Source organism: Podarcis vaucheri, assembly GCF_965113315.1.
Source record: "Podarcis vaucheri genome assembly, chromosome: 8".
Classification (NCBI taxonomy): domain Eukaryota; kingdom Metazoa; phylum Chordata; class Lepidosauria; order Squamata; family Lacertidae; genus Podarcis; species Podarcis vaucheri.
Genome location: NC_138766.1, coordinates 79,126,885 through 79,143,092, shown reverse-complemented (window position 1 = coordinate 79,143,092; position 16,208 = coordinate 79,126,885). Strand labels below are relative to the sequence as shown.

Below are 16,208 nucleotides of genomic sequence, written 5' to 3'. Positions count from 1 at the left end.
CTTAATTCGTTCTGGAGGTCTGTTCTTAAGCTGAAACTGTTCTTAACCTGAAGCACCACTTTAGCTAATGGAGCTTCCTGCTGCCACCACGCCGCCGGAACACGATTTCTGTTCATATCCTGAAACAAAGTTCTTAACCCAAGGTACTATTTCTGGGTTAGTGGAGTCTGTAACCTGAAGCGCCTGTAACCCGAGGTACCACTGTAATTACAGTCATACCTCTTGTTACGTTTGCTTCATGATACGTTTTTTCAGGTTGCGTTTTTTCAGGGTTTCGCCACTCGCGCATGCACAAAATGACGTCACACGCATGCACAGAAGCGATGAATCGCAACCCGCCTCTGCGCAGACGCGGGTTGCGTTCCTTTCAGGTTGCAAACGAGGCGCCGGAACGGATCCTATTCGCAACCAGAGGTACCACTGTATATAGTCCATATGTAATTACTCGGGTGGCACTGTGGGGGACATGGGTGGCGCTGTGGGTTAAACCACAGAGCCTAGGGCTTGCCGATCAGAAGGTCGGCGGTTCGAACCCCCGCGTTGGGGTGAGCTCCCATTGCTCGGTCCCTGCTCCTGCCAACCTAGCAGTTCAAAAGCACATCAAAGTGCAAGTAGAAAAACAGGTTCACTCCGGCGGGAAGGTAAACGGCGTTTCCGTGCGCTGCTCTGGTTCGCCAGAAGTGGCTTAGTCATGCTGGCCACATGACCCGGAAGCTGTACGCCGGCTCCCTTGGCCAATAAAGCGAGATGAGCACCGCAACCCCAGAGTCGGCCACGACTGGACCTAATGGTCCCTTTACCTAATTACTCATGGAAATCCCTATATACGCTTCAAGTGTGCCGTTTTCCCCGGGACAGTCCTGGAATTACAGAAACCATCCCAGTTCCTGATTTGATCCCAGAATGTCCTGTTTCCCACCAATGGCGGAACGTATGTCCATGCTGCCCAGGACGGGTGCGCTCCCGAGGGGGGCGGGACGTGGAGGGTGCCCTCCCAGGCACGGGATAGCCACTCGGGTGCACAGAGTGGCACATGCGCGCTGCAGCCAGGGGCAGAGCGAGCCACCAATGGTGGACATTCGGTGCGCTGCCCACCTGCAACTCCCAAGCCTCCCCCAGCTGTCAAAACGAAGGGGGAAGGGGGGAAATGCTACTGGCAAAGCGGCGCAGCTCCCTCCTTCCCCCGACGGCTCGGGGGAGGCTTGGGAGTCGCGGGCGGGCGGCGCGCCAAATGTCACCCGGGGCTGTTCACCCCCACCGCACCCTCCTTCCTCTGCCCGTTTTCCCCTCCAGTGTCGCTGCCAAGCTCAGGGAGGAGGACAAGATGGTGCTTGCTGTGATGCTGCGCTTTCACAAAAGTCAGCTGGCTCCCACAAGAGCATGTCAGCAAAAGACATGCGTCCTGATTCTCATCAGAGGAACACGGGAGTTTATGTCCCCACGCCAGGTGTATAGAGCTGTGTTGCATGGTGTCACATCTGAAGTAGTCCTGACTTCATGTCAACACTTCCCTTCCCCCTTTTTAAAGTACTTAACCTGCATTCGTTAAAATTACCTTCATTCCTGCTGCAGCTGCTGGGCCGCTGGGATCCACAGCTTGGACGTGGCAAGGCTTGTTCCCACGCACCACAAATCCCCACCCGACGGCATCGCCTACAATCTTGAGAGGGAACAAGAAGGTGCGACAACGAATGCTTTAGCAATTCTCTTTGTTGCTGTTTTGATAGCAAGCCAAAACAACACAAGCACATTCTTGTGAATCCGCCGTGATTCACCGGATTCTAGGGTCGCTCAGGGATTTTAGGCAAACCAAGCCACAATTTTAAGAAAGCTGGCCTGATTCACACACTTCCTGGACTAATAGTAACACTGTTTTCACAGTCCTTCAGATTTTGTGATTAAAAACCCTGGGCTCAAAATTGTACCAAAATGCGAATGAAAATATTCCTTTATCTATTTTTGCATCCGTTATTATGTCTGAATAATGGATCAGAATGTCATAAAGTGTACTACACAACAGAGGATAATTGAGATAATTGGAGACATACTGTGAAGGTTCTTCTGGCATATGGTGCCCCAGGCATCAGAAGTTCATCAGGAGTCACTGGTCTCTTCAATACTGCAAATACACAAGGAGGATGTTAAGTAAAGACTTTCACAAGAGCTGGGATTGCTTAGTCTGGAATCGCCATGCCTCCTTTACTCACATTGTCAACGACATTGTCATCCAGTTGCGATTCTCCTATGTTGCTTCCACATTAAAAAACAAAAACCAATCTTCTAATTAGCACTGGAACATTAAAATATTAGCAAAATATTGCTGAAATGAAAAACTGTTGCTGCAATATTGGTGGGGTAGGAGAGCTGGGAAAACACACCAACACACCTGGCAACCAATGCTCGCTTTGGGTTTCAGCCTCCTAGAATACAATATACATCAGGGAGGCTTAGTATGGCCAGAATCAAGTATACACTTCCAGAGTTAATGCTAAATACATTATTTCTGGTAAATGAGCCTCCCCAGCTGCTAGAGGGCTGTGACAATTTGTGTCCCAGGCTTTTTAGACTCGCCTATGTGGGTGGCGCTGTAGGTTAAACCACAGAGCCTAGGGCTTGCCAATCAGAAGGTCGGCAGTTCGAATCCCCGCAACGGGGTGAGCGCCTGTTGCTCGGTCCCTGCTACTGCCAACCTAGCAGTTCGAAAGTATGAAGTGCAAGTAGATAAATAGGTACCACTCCAGCAGGAAGGTAAACGGCGTTTCCGTGAGATGCTCTGGTTCACCAGAGGTGGCTTAGTCATGCTGGCCACATGACCCGGAAGCTCCCTTGGCCAATAAAGCGAGATGAGCGCCGCAAGCCCAGAGTCGTCCACGACTGGACCTAATGGTCAGGGATCCCTTTACCTTTACCTTTATGGGATGGGATCCTAGGCTTGGCTCCTGTCATATTATGGTGTGGCAACATCAGCTCAGGTTTGCCACTGAGCTTCACGGCTACGGCAGGATCTGAACCCTTGTCACCCAGGTCCTAGCCCAGGGGTCGAGAACTGGGGTCCAGACAGGGGTCCCTTTACCTTTACCTTTTACCTATGTACTATATGGAACCAAAGGGGCACATGGGTTGCCAGGTGTGGAATACATTGGCGTTATTTTCAGCTCTCTTACCTATCTATCTATCTGTGCAAAGATCTTTTCCCTCAATTAAGCACTTGCAATCTAATCTTTGGATCTAAAATGAATGCTATACCCTTGTTTCTTGGCACAAGGGTGGATTGTAGTAGGCAATAAAGGAATGGTTGCTTACTGCTAAATAAATAATTTGTGCTTTTGTGTTCCTTTTAGGTGCACTTCCCCACCACAAGATATAAAACAGCAGAGCATCGCTGACAGGTACAGTTTCTGATTTTTGCTCACTTTCCAGAGGCCAGCGTGTTCACTCCCACACTTAACTGTGCAGCCAGGACGTGCCCGGATTCTAAAGAACGCAGATAAATAAATTTTAAATAAAACCACGACGAGGGGGAAAGGAGAGGGAATTGCACCATTAATCATGAGTGACATCACAAGCGCTGTCCTATAGTTGCCGAAGACACGCCTGTACCGTGTTGTACACAGGGCAAGGCTTCAATCCTCTCGCTGCTCCCTTGAATTGGAGCCCTCGTATTCGCAGGTTAATGCCTTTGAAGAGCTACTGAAATCATCTTCAGAACACGCCAAGTATATTTATACGTAACTGAAGGGAAGACTGAAGTGAGAAAGGAGAGCGTGAGAATTCCCTCTGACATTCTGTTCTCCCTTTGAAGCAGATAACAGTGTGGATGGGAAAATGCATATTTCTTTACTGCCCTCCTCTGCCTTTTAATATCAGTCGGAAGGGCACAAAGGGGGGGATGTTTCGTCTTTCTAGAGGCACAGGAAATAGCTTAGAACAAGCTCGGAAGCCGACAGTTTTAATCTATCATAGAAGGGTTTGTTGAAAATGAACCGATAGCTGAAGTATTCCTAATTCCTCTTAGCAAACAGCTGGATCGCATCGTTACTATCCCCTTTCCTGTGCTGACCTCATTTATTAACGGCTTGAATAAAGTAAATGTCTTCACATGTGGGCCACTGCTGTCACTGTTCTCTCTGTGTAATGGAGAAGAATGACAGATTGATCTATAAACTGTTGCTAAGCGGGTCAGAAAACTTGGATTGTCAGCCGATTTATGGCTGGTTGCCACAACCAGTGGGGGTGTGAAAGCGCTTGGTCAGGCAGCTGGTGTCATATGCCTAAGCTGACAAGGTACATAATTCCCTTCCATGTTTACTTTTAGCCGGTTGCTGAATTCTGGCTATATTAGGTCTAAGGAATACGCAAATATTCCATCCATTTTTTAAAAAGGGAACTGGCCTGATTTATTCACGTATATAATTTAGAAACCACTTAATATAAAAAGAAAGCTCTGAGCGGTTTACGTAAGAGGCAATTTGGAGGAAAGCGGAGGAAATTCACAAAGCGCAACAACAATCAAACTGAAGCTTTCAAAACTTGGAATAAAAATGGAATAAAACTATATGCCATTGATTAAAACCTGAGTCTTGCACAGAAAAGCTTAAGAATTAGGAATCCAGGAGTACAGGAAAACTTGGACAGCTTTTGAGAGGTCTGTGGCTGGGCTAGAGCAATTAAGCTTTGAAGACGAACGCTTTCACGTGTTAAACTCCTGTATATTCAAACATAGCCTATTAGAACTCTGGTCTAGCCTTTCCTTAGTTTTCAATGTACAAAAAAAAAATAATATTTATTTTTTAAGATGAGGGAACATGCAAACACTTAGTCCTCCCCCTCCTTAAATAGCAGTTGCTATTTCTGGTTTGTTTTGTTTTTAAAGCATGCATGTGCAATGCGAAGGTGCATCTAAAAAAGTGCAAGTCTAACTTGGCTCCAACATTCGCCAATGAAACAAGTCTTAGCGATCCTTACCAGATTTGGGGTTGCACAGAACTGGAGGACTGCCGCTGATCGTTGGGCTGCTGCTGAAGTACCCACTGCTGCTACAGCTACTCATACTGCTCCGTCTCACTGCTGAGACAATCTTTATCTCCTTGGTGGGGCTCACTTTCCCAAGCAGAGGAGGAGGAGGAGGAAGGGAAATAAGCAGGAGGTCATAAATTAATTTCTCTCTCTCTTACAATTCTCTTTACCGTCATTCATAAGAGGGGCCAGCAAACTTTTTCAGCAGGGGGCCGGTCCACTGTCCCTCACACCTTGTGGGGGGGGGGCAGACTATATTTTGGGGAAAACAATGAACAAATTCCTATGCCCCACAAATAACCCAGAGATGCATTTTAAATAAAAGGACACATTCTACTCATATAAAAATATGCTGATTCCTGGACTGTCCATGGGCCAGATTTAGAAGGCGATTGGGCCAGATCTGGCCCCCGGGCCTTAGTTTGCCTACCCATGATTCATAACTTCAGAAGTTTCTAGTGCAGGCATCCCTAAACTCGGCCCTCCAGATGTTTTGCGACTACAATTCCCATCATCCCTGACCACTGGTCCTGTTCACTAGGGAAGATGGGAGTTGTAGTCCCAAAACATCTGGAGGGCCGAGTTTGGGGATGCCTGTTCTAGTGCATCTTGTCACCTTCAATAGTCCCATCACTTTGATGACGAACTGCTCCTTTAGTACAATGGTGCTTTTCAAAACAAATAAGCAAAGCATTATTATTTTTTTGGATGGCCTCCTAAGCCCATTTCACCTGTATATTGTTATATCAGAAATGCCACTGGCAGCGGTCACCTAAATTTCTAAAACTTGTGTTGCCCATTCATGAACAGCTACATCTTTAGGGTACTTCCATACACAAATGTTTTTTTTTAATTTGTTTGTTTTTTGCTTCAGGCTGCAATGCCGTGTGAACCCAATGGGACTAACTTTTGGCTAGGTATGTACAGTGGTACCTCGGGTTACATACGCTTCAGGTTACAGACTCCGCTAACCCAGAAATAGTGCTTCAGGTTAAGAACTTTGCTTCAGGATGAGAAGAGAAATCGTGCTCCAGTGGCGCGGCAGCAGCAGGAGGCCCCTTTAGCTAAAGTGGTGCGTCAGGTTAAGAACAGTTTCAGGTTAAGAACGGACCTCCGGAACGAATTAAGTACTTAACCCGAGGTACCACTGTATAGGATTGTGCTATAAGTCAGTTGCACAATACAAAACCTAAACTGGCTAGAATGCTCACTCACATTACTAACGTTTTTCTCTTCTAAATTAAGAAAAGATTTATGCTTTCATAAATAGCACAAGAGGATCAACTTCAATATGGGAAGCTGCCGTCTTGCACTAGATTGTTTACTGGGCACCTGCATAGTGTAATGATTGGAACATTCTCCTCCCATACTTCCCCTTTTCAGCTTCTGGATTTTTTTCCAGGGCACAGAAGACCCAACTTCTGGAAAAAAAATGGAACAGCTGAACAATTTCCTCAGGGACAGATGACCTAGCACACAGCTAATCCAAGGTGGCAATGACTTGCATAGATTGTGCTCTAACCATTTATTCTTCTCCTCTCAAGAACTCTATTACTTTAACCCCTCCTTTTCAAACAGCATTTAATGCATACACTTCCCTCCCCTCAAGGCAGTCTGCAAGAGCTTTCAGAGGCACATATTCCAGGTTCTGTGAGTGAGCTGCAGTGAATCTTGTTGAATGTTGGTTGAAAGTACTATAGAAATGGATAAACTACTATTTTTTCCTACTAATACCACGAAGACTTCCTTCTGCCTTGGTACTCAGATACCTGAGAGGAAACTGGTGTGCTTTTTATTGTCATGGTTCTGCTTTCGTAGACAAAAGGGACTGTCGTGACTCTCTGGCATCAAGCGGGACTTCTCAGCGAGCAGCTCCATCAATCTCCTCCTCCGGCGGAAATTCATTCGAAACTGGAACAGCAGATTGCTGTCTATAAAATGGTGTTTGTTGCACACTGGGAAGGAAGGTAGGTGAGAGGGAGAGAGAAGTGGAAAGGCCTTTTTAGTGGGATGGAGAACACAGAATGCGTCAAGAATAAGGGGACAATGCTTGCAGTAAGCTACTTGAACTGGGGTGGAGAGGTCATCGGCAAAAATGGGAAGACGCAAGCAGATTGGGATGAACGCAAGAGAAACGCTTATTGCGCGTCGAGGTCCCCCAAGCCACCCCAATAACTCACACTTCACACATCAGTTTTTTGTTTAAGGTTTTTGGCATGAATTTGGCCACAACTTTATTTAAATACACACACGTGAGTGGTTGCTTAGGCATTGGTTACGACTATCTGTCCTTGCCCCAGAGACAGAACTGACTTCCGGATTCCAGCGGAAGCCAGTCAGGGAGAACCATATTGGGGAGAAATGAAGCTGGACATCAGTCCCCCATCTCTCACCCTCATGCCCCCTGGGGCTTGCACGGCCCAAGTCCGATGACAGGGACTAGGATGAAAGGGATGGCAAGCCCCTAGATTCCTGTATTCTCCCCAGCAACACTCCTTGCCCAATCACAGCATGAGGCCAATTTGCCCAACAACAGTGGGATGGCCTTTTTGGCCCCCACCGCAACACATGCTCTCTATTATGGAGAACACGCTTTGGTGTACAGGTGCCCCACAAACAAATCAGAATGGATGATCAGTGAAGACAAGATATAATATAACCTCCATGTAAGCTTTGTGCAAGGAAAGGATGAATGCTCAATAAACAGGTCATCTGGACAGGCCACAGACTCAGATGTCATTGCTCTCTGTAGAGTCTTCCAAGCCGTATATTAGAACTTACCCATTTGGAGTGGGGAAACTTTTTAAAAAAACCTGTTATGTTTGGCATTATGGGTCTATCAAGATGAACCAAGACTCGAACTGGATGTTTTTTGGTTTGCATACTAATGCCTTTGTCGGCCACTGGAGGCTATAGAATGAATGGAGGAAAGATCAACATTGTTTGTCTTTAGGCTACAAAGTGGCGCCATCCCCCAGAGAACAGATTGAGTCTCTATGTACTGATGCGCCTATAAATATTTCCAGGTAAGTGTTAGTGATACGTATCTAACTCACAACCTTCCCATCTCCCACTCCATTTAGACAGATGCTTTGCTTTTGAGTGTCGCCAGCCAACCTGAGTTTTGGACTTCCCATTCCACAATATGCTCTGAACGTCTGGCTCCTGGAACTCCTTGGTAATACCAGTCTCTGCTCCTGTACACACTCATAGTATGTCTCTGCGCTAACAGGGCCCCAGGACCAAAAAACCTGGTGTTTATTATTTATATCAGCCTTGATAAGTCAGGACAGGCTTTGCTATATTACATTTTCAACATGCACTCTCTCAACAGAGACATCAGTTCATTCTCACTCCACGCCCTTAAGGCAGCAAGAGCTACTTACAACCAGGTGTGTTTCCTATCTATCTGCTGTTGCAACTTCTGGAAAGGTCTATGCCAGGTTTGAGAACATGTTTGGTGCCAAGACGGACTGAATTTATATCCCACCCTTCCTCCCCAAGTTGCCCAGGGCAGCAATGATCTCTTTACTTTTTGCAAAACTTTACACAACATGCTTTGATGTTGAATGAGAATGCCAGGCTCAACTCTGCACCCAGAAGTAGCTGCAGTATAATAAATACATCTACGTTATTATTGCAGCAGTAATTGTCCAGAACCACTAGTTCTTAAAAGCTGCAGTCCCTGAATACCTTAGGCAACAAGGAGGATAAACTTCCATTTCCTAAAAGCATTGCAATTAATAATGGAAATAAATGTGTTGGACATTCGCCTATATATATATATATATATATATATATGTTTGCTTTCGTAGATTTTCACGGGTACAGGAATGCAGGTTTTGGTGTCTTCGGGTGTCTTCCCGTGTAAGAGTCGGGGTGTCTGTGCGACGTTTCGACGAGGTCTCACTCGTCATCTTCAGGCTGGTGCTTTCGGCTTCTTGTTCCAGTAACAAGAAGCCGAAAGCACCAGCCTGAAGATGACGAGTGAGACCTCGTCGAAACGTCGCACAGACACCCCGACTCTTACACGGGAAGACACCCGAAGACACCAAAACCTGCATATATATATATATATATATATGAGCGAATGATGGACTTGAAGAAAGAATACGGAGTGGGGATCATTTCTATTGCAAGGAATGTCCAAAACTGCTGAATATTGAGACTCATGTGAATGCTAACCATCCTAGATGAATTTTGTGACTGTCTAAAGATACCTGTTCCTGACTTCTCATTGGACATGCACCAAAGAACACTGAAAGTCACATTTAGGTTACTGTCAGCATTCACATCTGTATGTTTTTGGACATTTATTGGTTTGCTTGGGGTTGTCAAGATTCCTTCACAGTATCTGTGTGTGATGTCAATTTTTCAAATAGAAGTTTTGTACACAATATTGCAAAATGCTATGCAAAACAAAACATCTTATAAGCAAAAGCATGAAAAGCAGATAAAAATCAAAAGTAATGAATAAAAAATGCTCGTAAGAATGTACCTTAAAAAGGTAAAGGGACCCCTGACCATTAGGTCCAGTCGTGGCCAACTCTGGGGTTGCAGCGCTCATCTCGCTTTATTGGCCGAGGGAGCCGGCATACAGTTTCCGGGTCATGTGCCCAGCATGACTAATCTGCTTCTGGCAAACCAGAGCAGCGCACAGAAACGTCGTTTACCTTCCTGCTGGAGCGGTACCTATTTATCTACTTGCACTTTGACGTGCTTTCGAACTAATGGTTGGCAGGAGCAGGGACCGAGCAATGGGAACTCATCCTGTCGCAGGGATTCGAACCGCCAACCTTCTGATCGGCAAGTCCTAGGCTCTGTGGTTTAACCCACAGCGCCATCTGCATCCCTTACTGCATAGTAATTTGATAATATAACCTGAACATCCACAATTCACCAAATTTTGGACAACAACAACAACTTCAGCATTAAATATATCATTTCAAATATTACCTATTTGGTACTTTCACAGTGAATCATCATCCAGAGCATATTTTTATTCTTATGAGGTTATTGACTGTAGAAACATCGCCTACCATTCCGTCACACCACTCCATTTTAAAAAGACTCTATGGCTGTGCTCTCACATGCTCTTTGCTTGATGACTCAAACATTGAGTGACGACTTGCAAGCGTAGAGGAGCTATCAAATCAAATTAAAATGGAGTGGTGTGACGGAATGGTAGGCAATGTTTCTACAGTCAATAACTTCATAAGAATAAAAATATGCTCTGGATAATGATTCACTGTGAAAGTACCAAATAGGTAATATTAAAAATTTGGCTGATTGGTTGTTGCCATTTGGGTTTTGCCTACCGCGTACCAAATCGTCACAACTTGTAAGGTTGCGGATAGGCTCTGGTTAAGGTGATAGGGATAGGGACATTTGGGTGGTGGAGATAGCCTGTTCCTGGCTTTCCGCTTATCCAGGTGTGGAAAATTCCTGCCGTGCCCCTGTCCCTACGGCAGACGACACACGATGGCATAGCAAGGTCAAGCACACAAGTCCTAAAAGTAGGGGAAGGTGGGCAGGTGCTCCGAATGCACACGCCGAAAGAGTAAGCTCTGGGTCACGTGCATGGGCTTAAATAGGTCCCTTGAAGCGTTTAGACTGCATCCCATTGGCCAGATTGTACCCAGCTTTGAGGGACCTACCAATCGGGTGTTGTGGCTGACCAATCGTACCCACCCACAACACAGGGTGTCAGTTTTCCAGGTCTCACCGCAATACGTGCTCTCTTTAAGGGAGGACCTGATCTGCCAAAATTTCATTATTCCAAGCACTGACAAAAAGACAAATTGCTGCGCTTCCTGTCATTTGCTTCTTCGACTGCCGCTTGCAATTATTGTTATTAAAGAGATTCCATCTCAGCCTGCTTTATTTCAGCTTTCTGGTTTATTTCAGTGGCAACTTTATTGGCTCGCCCCACCAGGTGTGCTCTCCAATTCCCCCCCCCCCAAGGCCTTCATTAAGCTGAATAGTTTTAAAATTAAAATTGCAGAGGATGTTACATTTTGTAGCAATTCATTTCCTGGTTCCTAGATTCTAATTACACCATGGATGGTGTCTGACTTCATTATGCAGAAAGCAGGTGATCTCATGGTTTTAAATATATGCAGTGATAACTGAGTGAGTGGGTGAGAGTGAAACAGAGCATCAGCACTGTAAGTAAATACCAAACTCAGTAGTAGAGAACATAAGGCTAGCTGTCTCCTAAGTCTGATTCCCCACCCACCCACCATGTGCACTGAATATCCACTTTCGCCAGCTACATTATTTTCAAGCTTGGCCCAGCTCACAAAGAAAATATCTGAATAAAGTCCACTTTATTTTCCTACATCCACTTCCAAGAATCTTCCGAGAACTGAATAAAAAAGATTTTGAAGAAATCACTGTCATTATGGAATGCACCACAGATTTCCAAATCTTTAACTCCTCATCTTTTGAACATTTGGCACATGAATCTTCTATAAATGCTTTAGGATAGTGACCAATTTTTAAAAATAAAAAAAATACTCATTTCTTTTGCATTTGCAAAATCCTGTGTTTTTCTGCCCTGCCCATATTTCCTAGAGATTGATGACCTGATTTTCACGTTAAATGTGTACCTTTCATCTCTGCATAACCCTGATGTGTCACACACTGCCCCACTAAGTACAATAGCAGAAGGCCTTCCCTTCCAATTTTCCTCCCAGTGGAGAATAAATACCGCAAGACAAAAACATATGATATTGCAGAGAGCTTTCCCCCCATTCCTTCCAAAGGCTTTTTGGTCTTCAGAGCTAATCTGGCATCTGTAAATGTGCTTTAATGGTAGCATCAATTCAGAACATCTACCCTGTCATTAAAAATCCAGACGTTCAGTTACTGGTGTTCATCTATCTTTCTATCCAAGCCAATTCCCAATATTATATCCCGCTCTCCTAACATTTCATCATGTTTTACTGGGCTCAAGAAAAGAGACTTTTGGTTGTTCCAGGGGGTTGGACTTAAACCAATGGGTTCAAATTACAAGAAAAAGGATCTAGACAAAACATTAGGAAGAGCTTTCTGAAGATATGAGTGGTTCAGCAATGGAAATGGACCACCTTGGAAGGTGGTGGACTCTTCTTTGTTAGATTATTTTAAGCAAAGAGTGAATGGCCATCTATCATCTATGCTTTAAAGGTGAAAAGGTAAAGGACCCCTGGATGGTTAAGTCCAGTCAAAGGCTATGAGGTTGTGGCGCTCATCTCACTTTCAGGCTGAGGGAGCCGGCGTTTGTTGAACTTCCTGTAGAGGCAGGCAGTTAGAATAGATTACTTTTGAGGGACCTTCCAATTCTATAACAGTTTGATCTCTAAAGGCAAGGAACAGTTTGTCCCAATCTGTGTCTACAGATGCTTTTACTTTTGCCATCCATTCCACCATGGGAGAGACACAGCCTGTACTCCTCTCCCTTCCGAAGGTAGCCGAAATATTAGGGAAAGGGGCATTGCTACCCAGTCTCAGCGAAGGTGACAGATCTTTAGCTAGTCTACATTTCTAAAATGCTTGTGCTGCATTCCATAACCGTCTTGTGTCATACCAAGATATAGATCCCTGGGTGGGATTATATGCAGATGTATAGCGGGGCTGTCAGCATGAGACAGCAGCTACACCCTGGGAATGGCTTTGACTGGCCAAGCTAAACCAATGGATCTCAAACCATTGATGAGTTAGACTTCCCCTGCATACAAAGACAGGCTCTGGCACAATGAGTGGACAAGACCAGTAGTGGGTCCAATGGTCAAGAAGGAAGTTTCTGCATGGGCTGCAGAGGGAAGTGAGGAGCAGATGGGGCTCATCAACCTGGGAAGGTAGCCCATCTAGAAGAAGGGAAACTCTGGCCCTAAAACTCTGCTGCCTTGCAGGAGATCTTTGGGAGAAGAAAGGGCCTACACAAATCCAGGGTGGAGTCCCTAAGACCATTGGATGGTGCCTTGCACATTTCCTTCCAACAATTCCTGCAGCCAACCTCTGCATGCAGTCATTCAGTACATGATATGCATACATCTCAAAGTTTACCAAATTGGGAAAGACCAGGACCAACATAAGGCACAGAGCACTGCCAGAAAGGGGTGGCATTTTCAGATAGAAGTTCAAGAGGAAACAGAAGGTTCTAGTTAGATAGAGAGGGAGCTGGTGTAACATAGTGGTTAACCTAAAATTCTGGTTGGAACCATGTCTCTGCCATCAACTCCGCAGATGTCTGTCCCCTTAGTTGTACTTACTGTACCTGCAAAACTGGGATAATAGTACTGCAAGGGTTGTTGTAAAGGTTATGAAAAGGAATGCACATGAAATGCTATACACACGCAAAAGCATTATAGAAACACAAAACATTTATTATAATTCAGACAGGCATTTAGATATGAAAGCTCTTGCCTCAATGCTAGGATCTGAACTAAAGTTGACAGTCAGGCCCTTTTCTATGACAATAAATTAACTAGAGAAGGAAACTGCATGTCATTATTCTTTGTGCTTATTCAGCAATAAGGGCAGTCGAGTTCTATTATAAACTGTGACAGCAGTTTATAAAGACAACCAATGAGGCACAAAGGTATTTTATCCTACACTCAGTCGTCAGCCAAATATCTCATTCAGCTCTTGCCAGGCTACAGCAGAATGCCAATTAGTGTTAATTGAAACTGTATTGACAATGCTGACATATAAGTCACAAAGAATGGCTCGGCCCTTGGAGAGCAGAGGAAACTTGCCAGCAGATCCATGGTATTTACTTGCAAACTGAGCAGACTCTATAAAGATTGCAATAAACAGACAACGGAGTGAAAAGCAGGCAGCTGTTGTTATTTCAAAGTTAGCTTGCAATTTGGAAACAGGATGGGGGGGAGGTGAGAAGCAAAGATTTCTAATTTTTTAGCTATGCTAGTTTCAGTATAAGTACAGATGCAGTCAAAACAGATGTTATTTTTGTTTGCTACAGCTAAAATCCATAATCATTCCATCTCAGGTGAGTGTAACCAATATCGTTTCTAACTCAGGTGAAACACAATGAAATCTATAGAAACTAAGTCTCTAAACCAAATCTCCTACTGGCAAAGTATTATAAATAAAGAGCTTAGCCTCTCTGGGCTTTAATCAGATTTTACACCAGTCCTTTTCATCCTAAGTTCTTGGAAAGTCAATAAGAACACTCCATTTCTAACATTAAACAGGAACAAGGGAGTTGCATACATTTTCCCTGGCTGCAATTCCAATCTGGTTCAGTTCCCCAGGGGAAATCTTGCATGACTGGGTCAGAACACTGTTGGATTAACCCATCAGTGCCCTTGGTAGCCGGCCAAAAATTATGGTTGCCAATGGGAGGAAGTTGCTTATTTTCAGGTGGTGCGTTAGCATGTTTTGATTTGATCGGGGAAACCTGGGTTGCAGCCCTGTTCCATTTTTTGTTTCTTTGCTTGTTTTAATTTTTAATCACCTTCATCCCATAGGATTCCAGGTCATCCAGATAAAGTATTCGAATAAAACACAACACGCAATCACGCAATTATTAAAATCTTTTTTTAAAAAAAAACACCCTTCGATAATGTATTGAAATTTCAGCCATAACAATTACAGCACAGCAGCAGACAGAAGACTAAATTGGGCTTCACACATCCTTGACCTCTCAAAGGACCAATGGAAAAGGTATGCCTTCAATTGATACAGAGAATCTGGCAAGAAAAGATACGGCTTGTTGACAGGACAAACAGGGCTGGCAGATTTTGGAAGAGACACTCCGGGCTCAGTATTAGCTGGGCAGCAGTTCCATTGAACCCAGAGGTGCTTTCTTCTGACTGCAGAGAATGGTTTAACTCATAACACACTTTGAACTTTAACAAAAGATCTTCAGCCTGCTTTAGCTTTTTAATGACAAATGCAGTAGTCACGAAATTAAAAGACTCCTGCTTCTTGGGAAAAAAGCAATGACAAACCTAGGCAGCATCTTAAAAAGCAGAGACATCACCTTGCCAACAAAGGTCCATATAGTTTAAGCTATGGTTTTCCCAGTAGTGATGTATGGAAGTGAGAGCTGGACCATAAAAAAGGCTGATCACCGAAGAATGGATGCTTTTGAATTATGGTGCTGGAGGAGACTCTTGAGGGTCCCATGGACTGCAAGAAGATCAAACCTATCCATTCTGAAGGAAATCAGCCCTGAATGCTCACTGGAAGGACAGATCCTGAAGCTGAGGCTCCAATACTTTGGCCACCTCATGAGAAGAGAAGACTCCCTGGAAAAGACCCTGATGCTGGGAAAGATTGAGGGCAGAAGGAGAAGGAAGTGGAAGAGACAGTTTCACTGCTGCGTAAAGGCTCTGGGTGATATTCAACTATGTTTTACTCAAGGGTAGGCCCATTAAAATCAATAAGCCCAACTAAGCTAGGTACATTAATTTCAGTAGGTCTGAGTGAAACCTAACTGAACATCAGCCACATACTTTTCCCCTCCAAAGCTCTAGTGCAAGTTCTTAACAAAGGTGGCAGGAGGGTCTGCAGAATCCAGTTAGAATGAGGAGAATCTACTGTCTAGAGAAAGCTGGTAAAAGTGGTGCTGTGATACTTTCATTTTTTAAAAGATGGACAGCCCGCCTGAAGCAGATGGGGGCCTGAAGGGGCCAAGGCTGATGGCTGAACCAGTATCCAATGTGAGGTATATCTGTCTGTGTGATGTGGCAGAATAAGAACCTGCAGTGGCCTCTCTCTCTCTCTCTCTCCCTCTCTCTCTGCATTATCTTATCTTCACCCTGTTCTACCTCTCCCTTTTATCTCCCAGTCCTTACCTATAGCATGTTCTTGCCACTTCAGAGGCCAAGGGAGTATACTTTACTTGTGTGTTGTGCCCTTAGCAGCTGGCACCCTATAAATTACTCTCTGGCAGCAAGATTAATTGCACAACTATGATGTAAGCTGGCAAAAAGTCATTCATTACGTTATTTCCAGCCCAAGTTGAAGAGCAATAAGATTAAAAAACCAAAGTGAAAACCCTCAGAGCCAGTTGTAATTCAATCCCTTTGAGGGATGGCATTGCCAAGGGACAACAAGGAGTGAGCAGATCGCTACAGGACAATAAGAAATGATGGATGATGGGGCCCAAGCCCTACACTACCCAACTCTCCCCTGAAAATTACCTTCTGCTGGCAACAACCAGGCAGAATTGGACTTAA

The 16,208-nt window shown here is 44.6% G+C and overlaps 1 protein-coding gene across 3 annotated transcripts in view; it reads right to left on the bottom strand.

Annotated features, from left to right (window-relative positions):
* The window catches only part of DEPTOR (DEP domain containing MTOR interacting protein), a 60,389-nt gene that overhangs the window by 13,521 nt on the left and 30,660 nt on the right, over positions 1-16,208 (bottom strand). For all 3 annotated transcript variants that reach the window (XM_082235798.1, XM_082235796.1, XM_082235797.1), the window contains 4 exons: positions 6,786-6,971; positions 4,966-5,100; positions 2,049-2,119; positions 1,556-1,660 (listed from right to left, as the gene is read on the bottom strand). In XM_082235798.1, the coding sequence (XP_082091924.1) occupies positions 1,556-1,660; positions 2,049-2,119; positions 4,966-5,100; positions 6,786-6,971 (497 nt within the window). The remainder of the gene's footprint in view (positions 1-1,555; positions 1,661-2,048; positions 2,120-4,965; positions 5,101-6,785; positions 6,972-16,208) is intronic.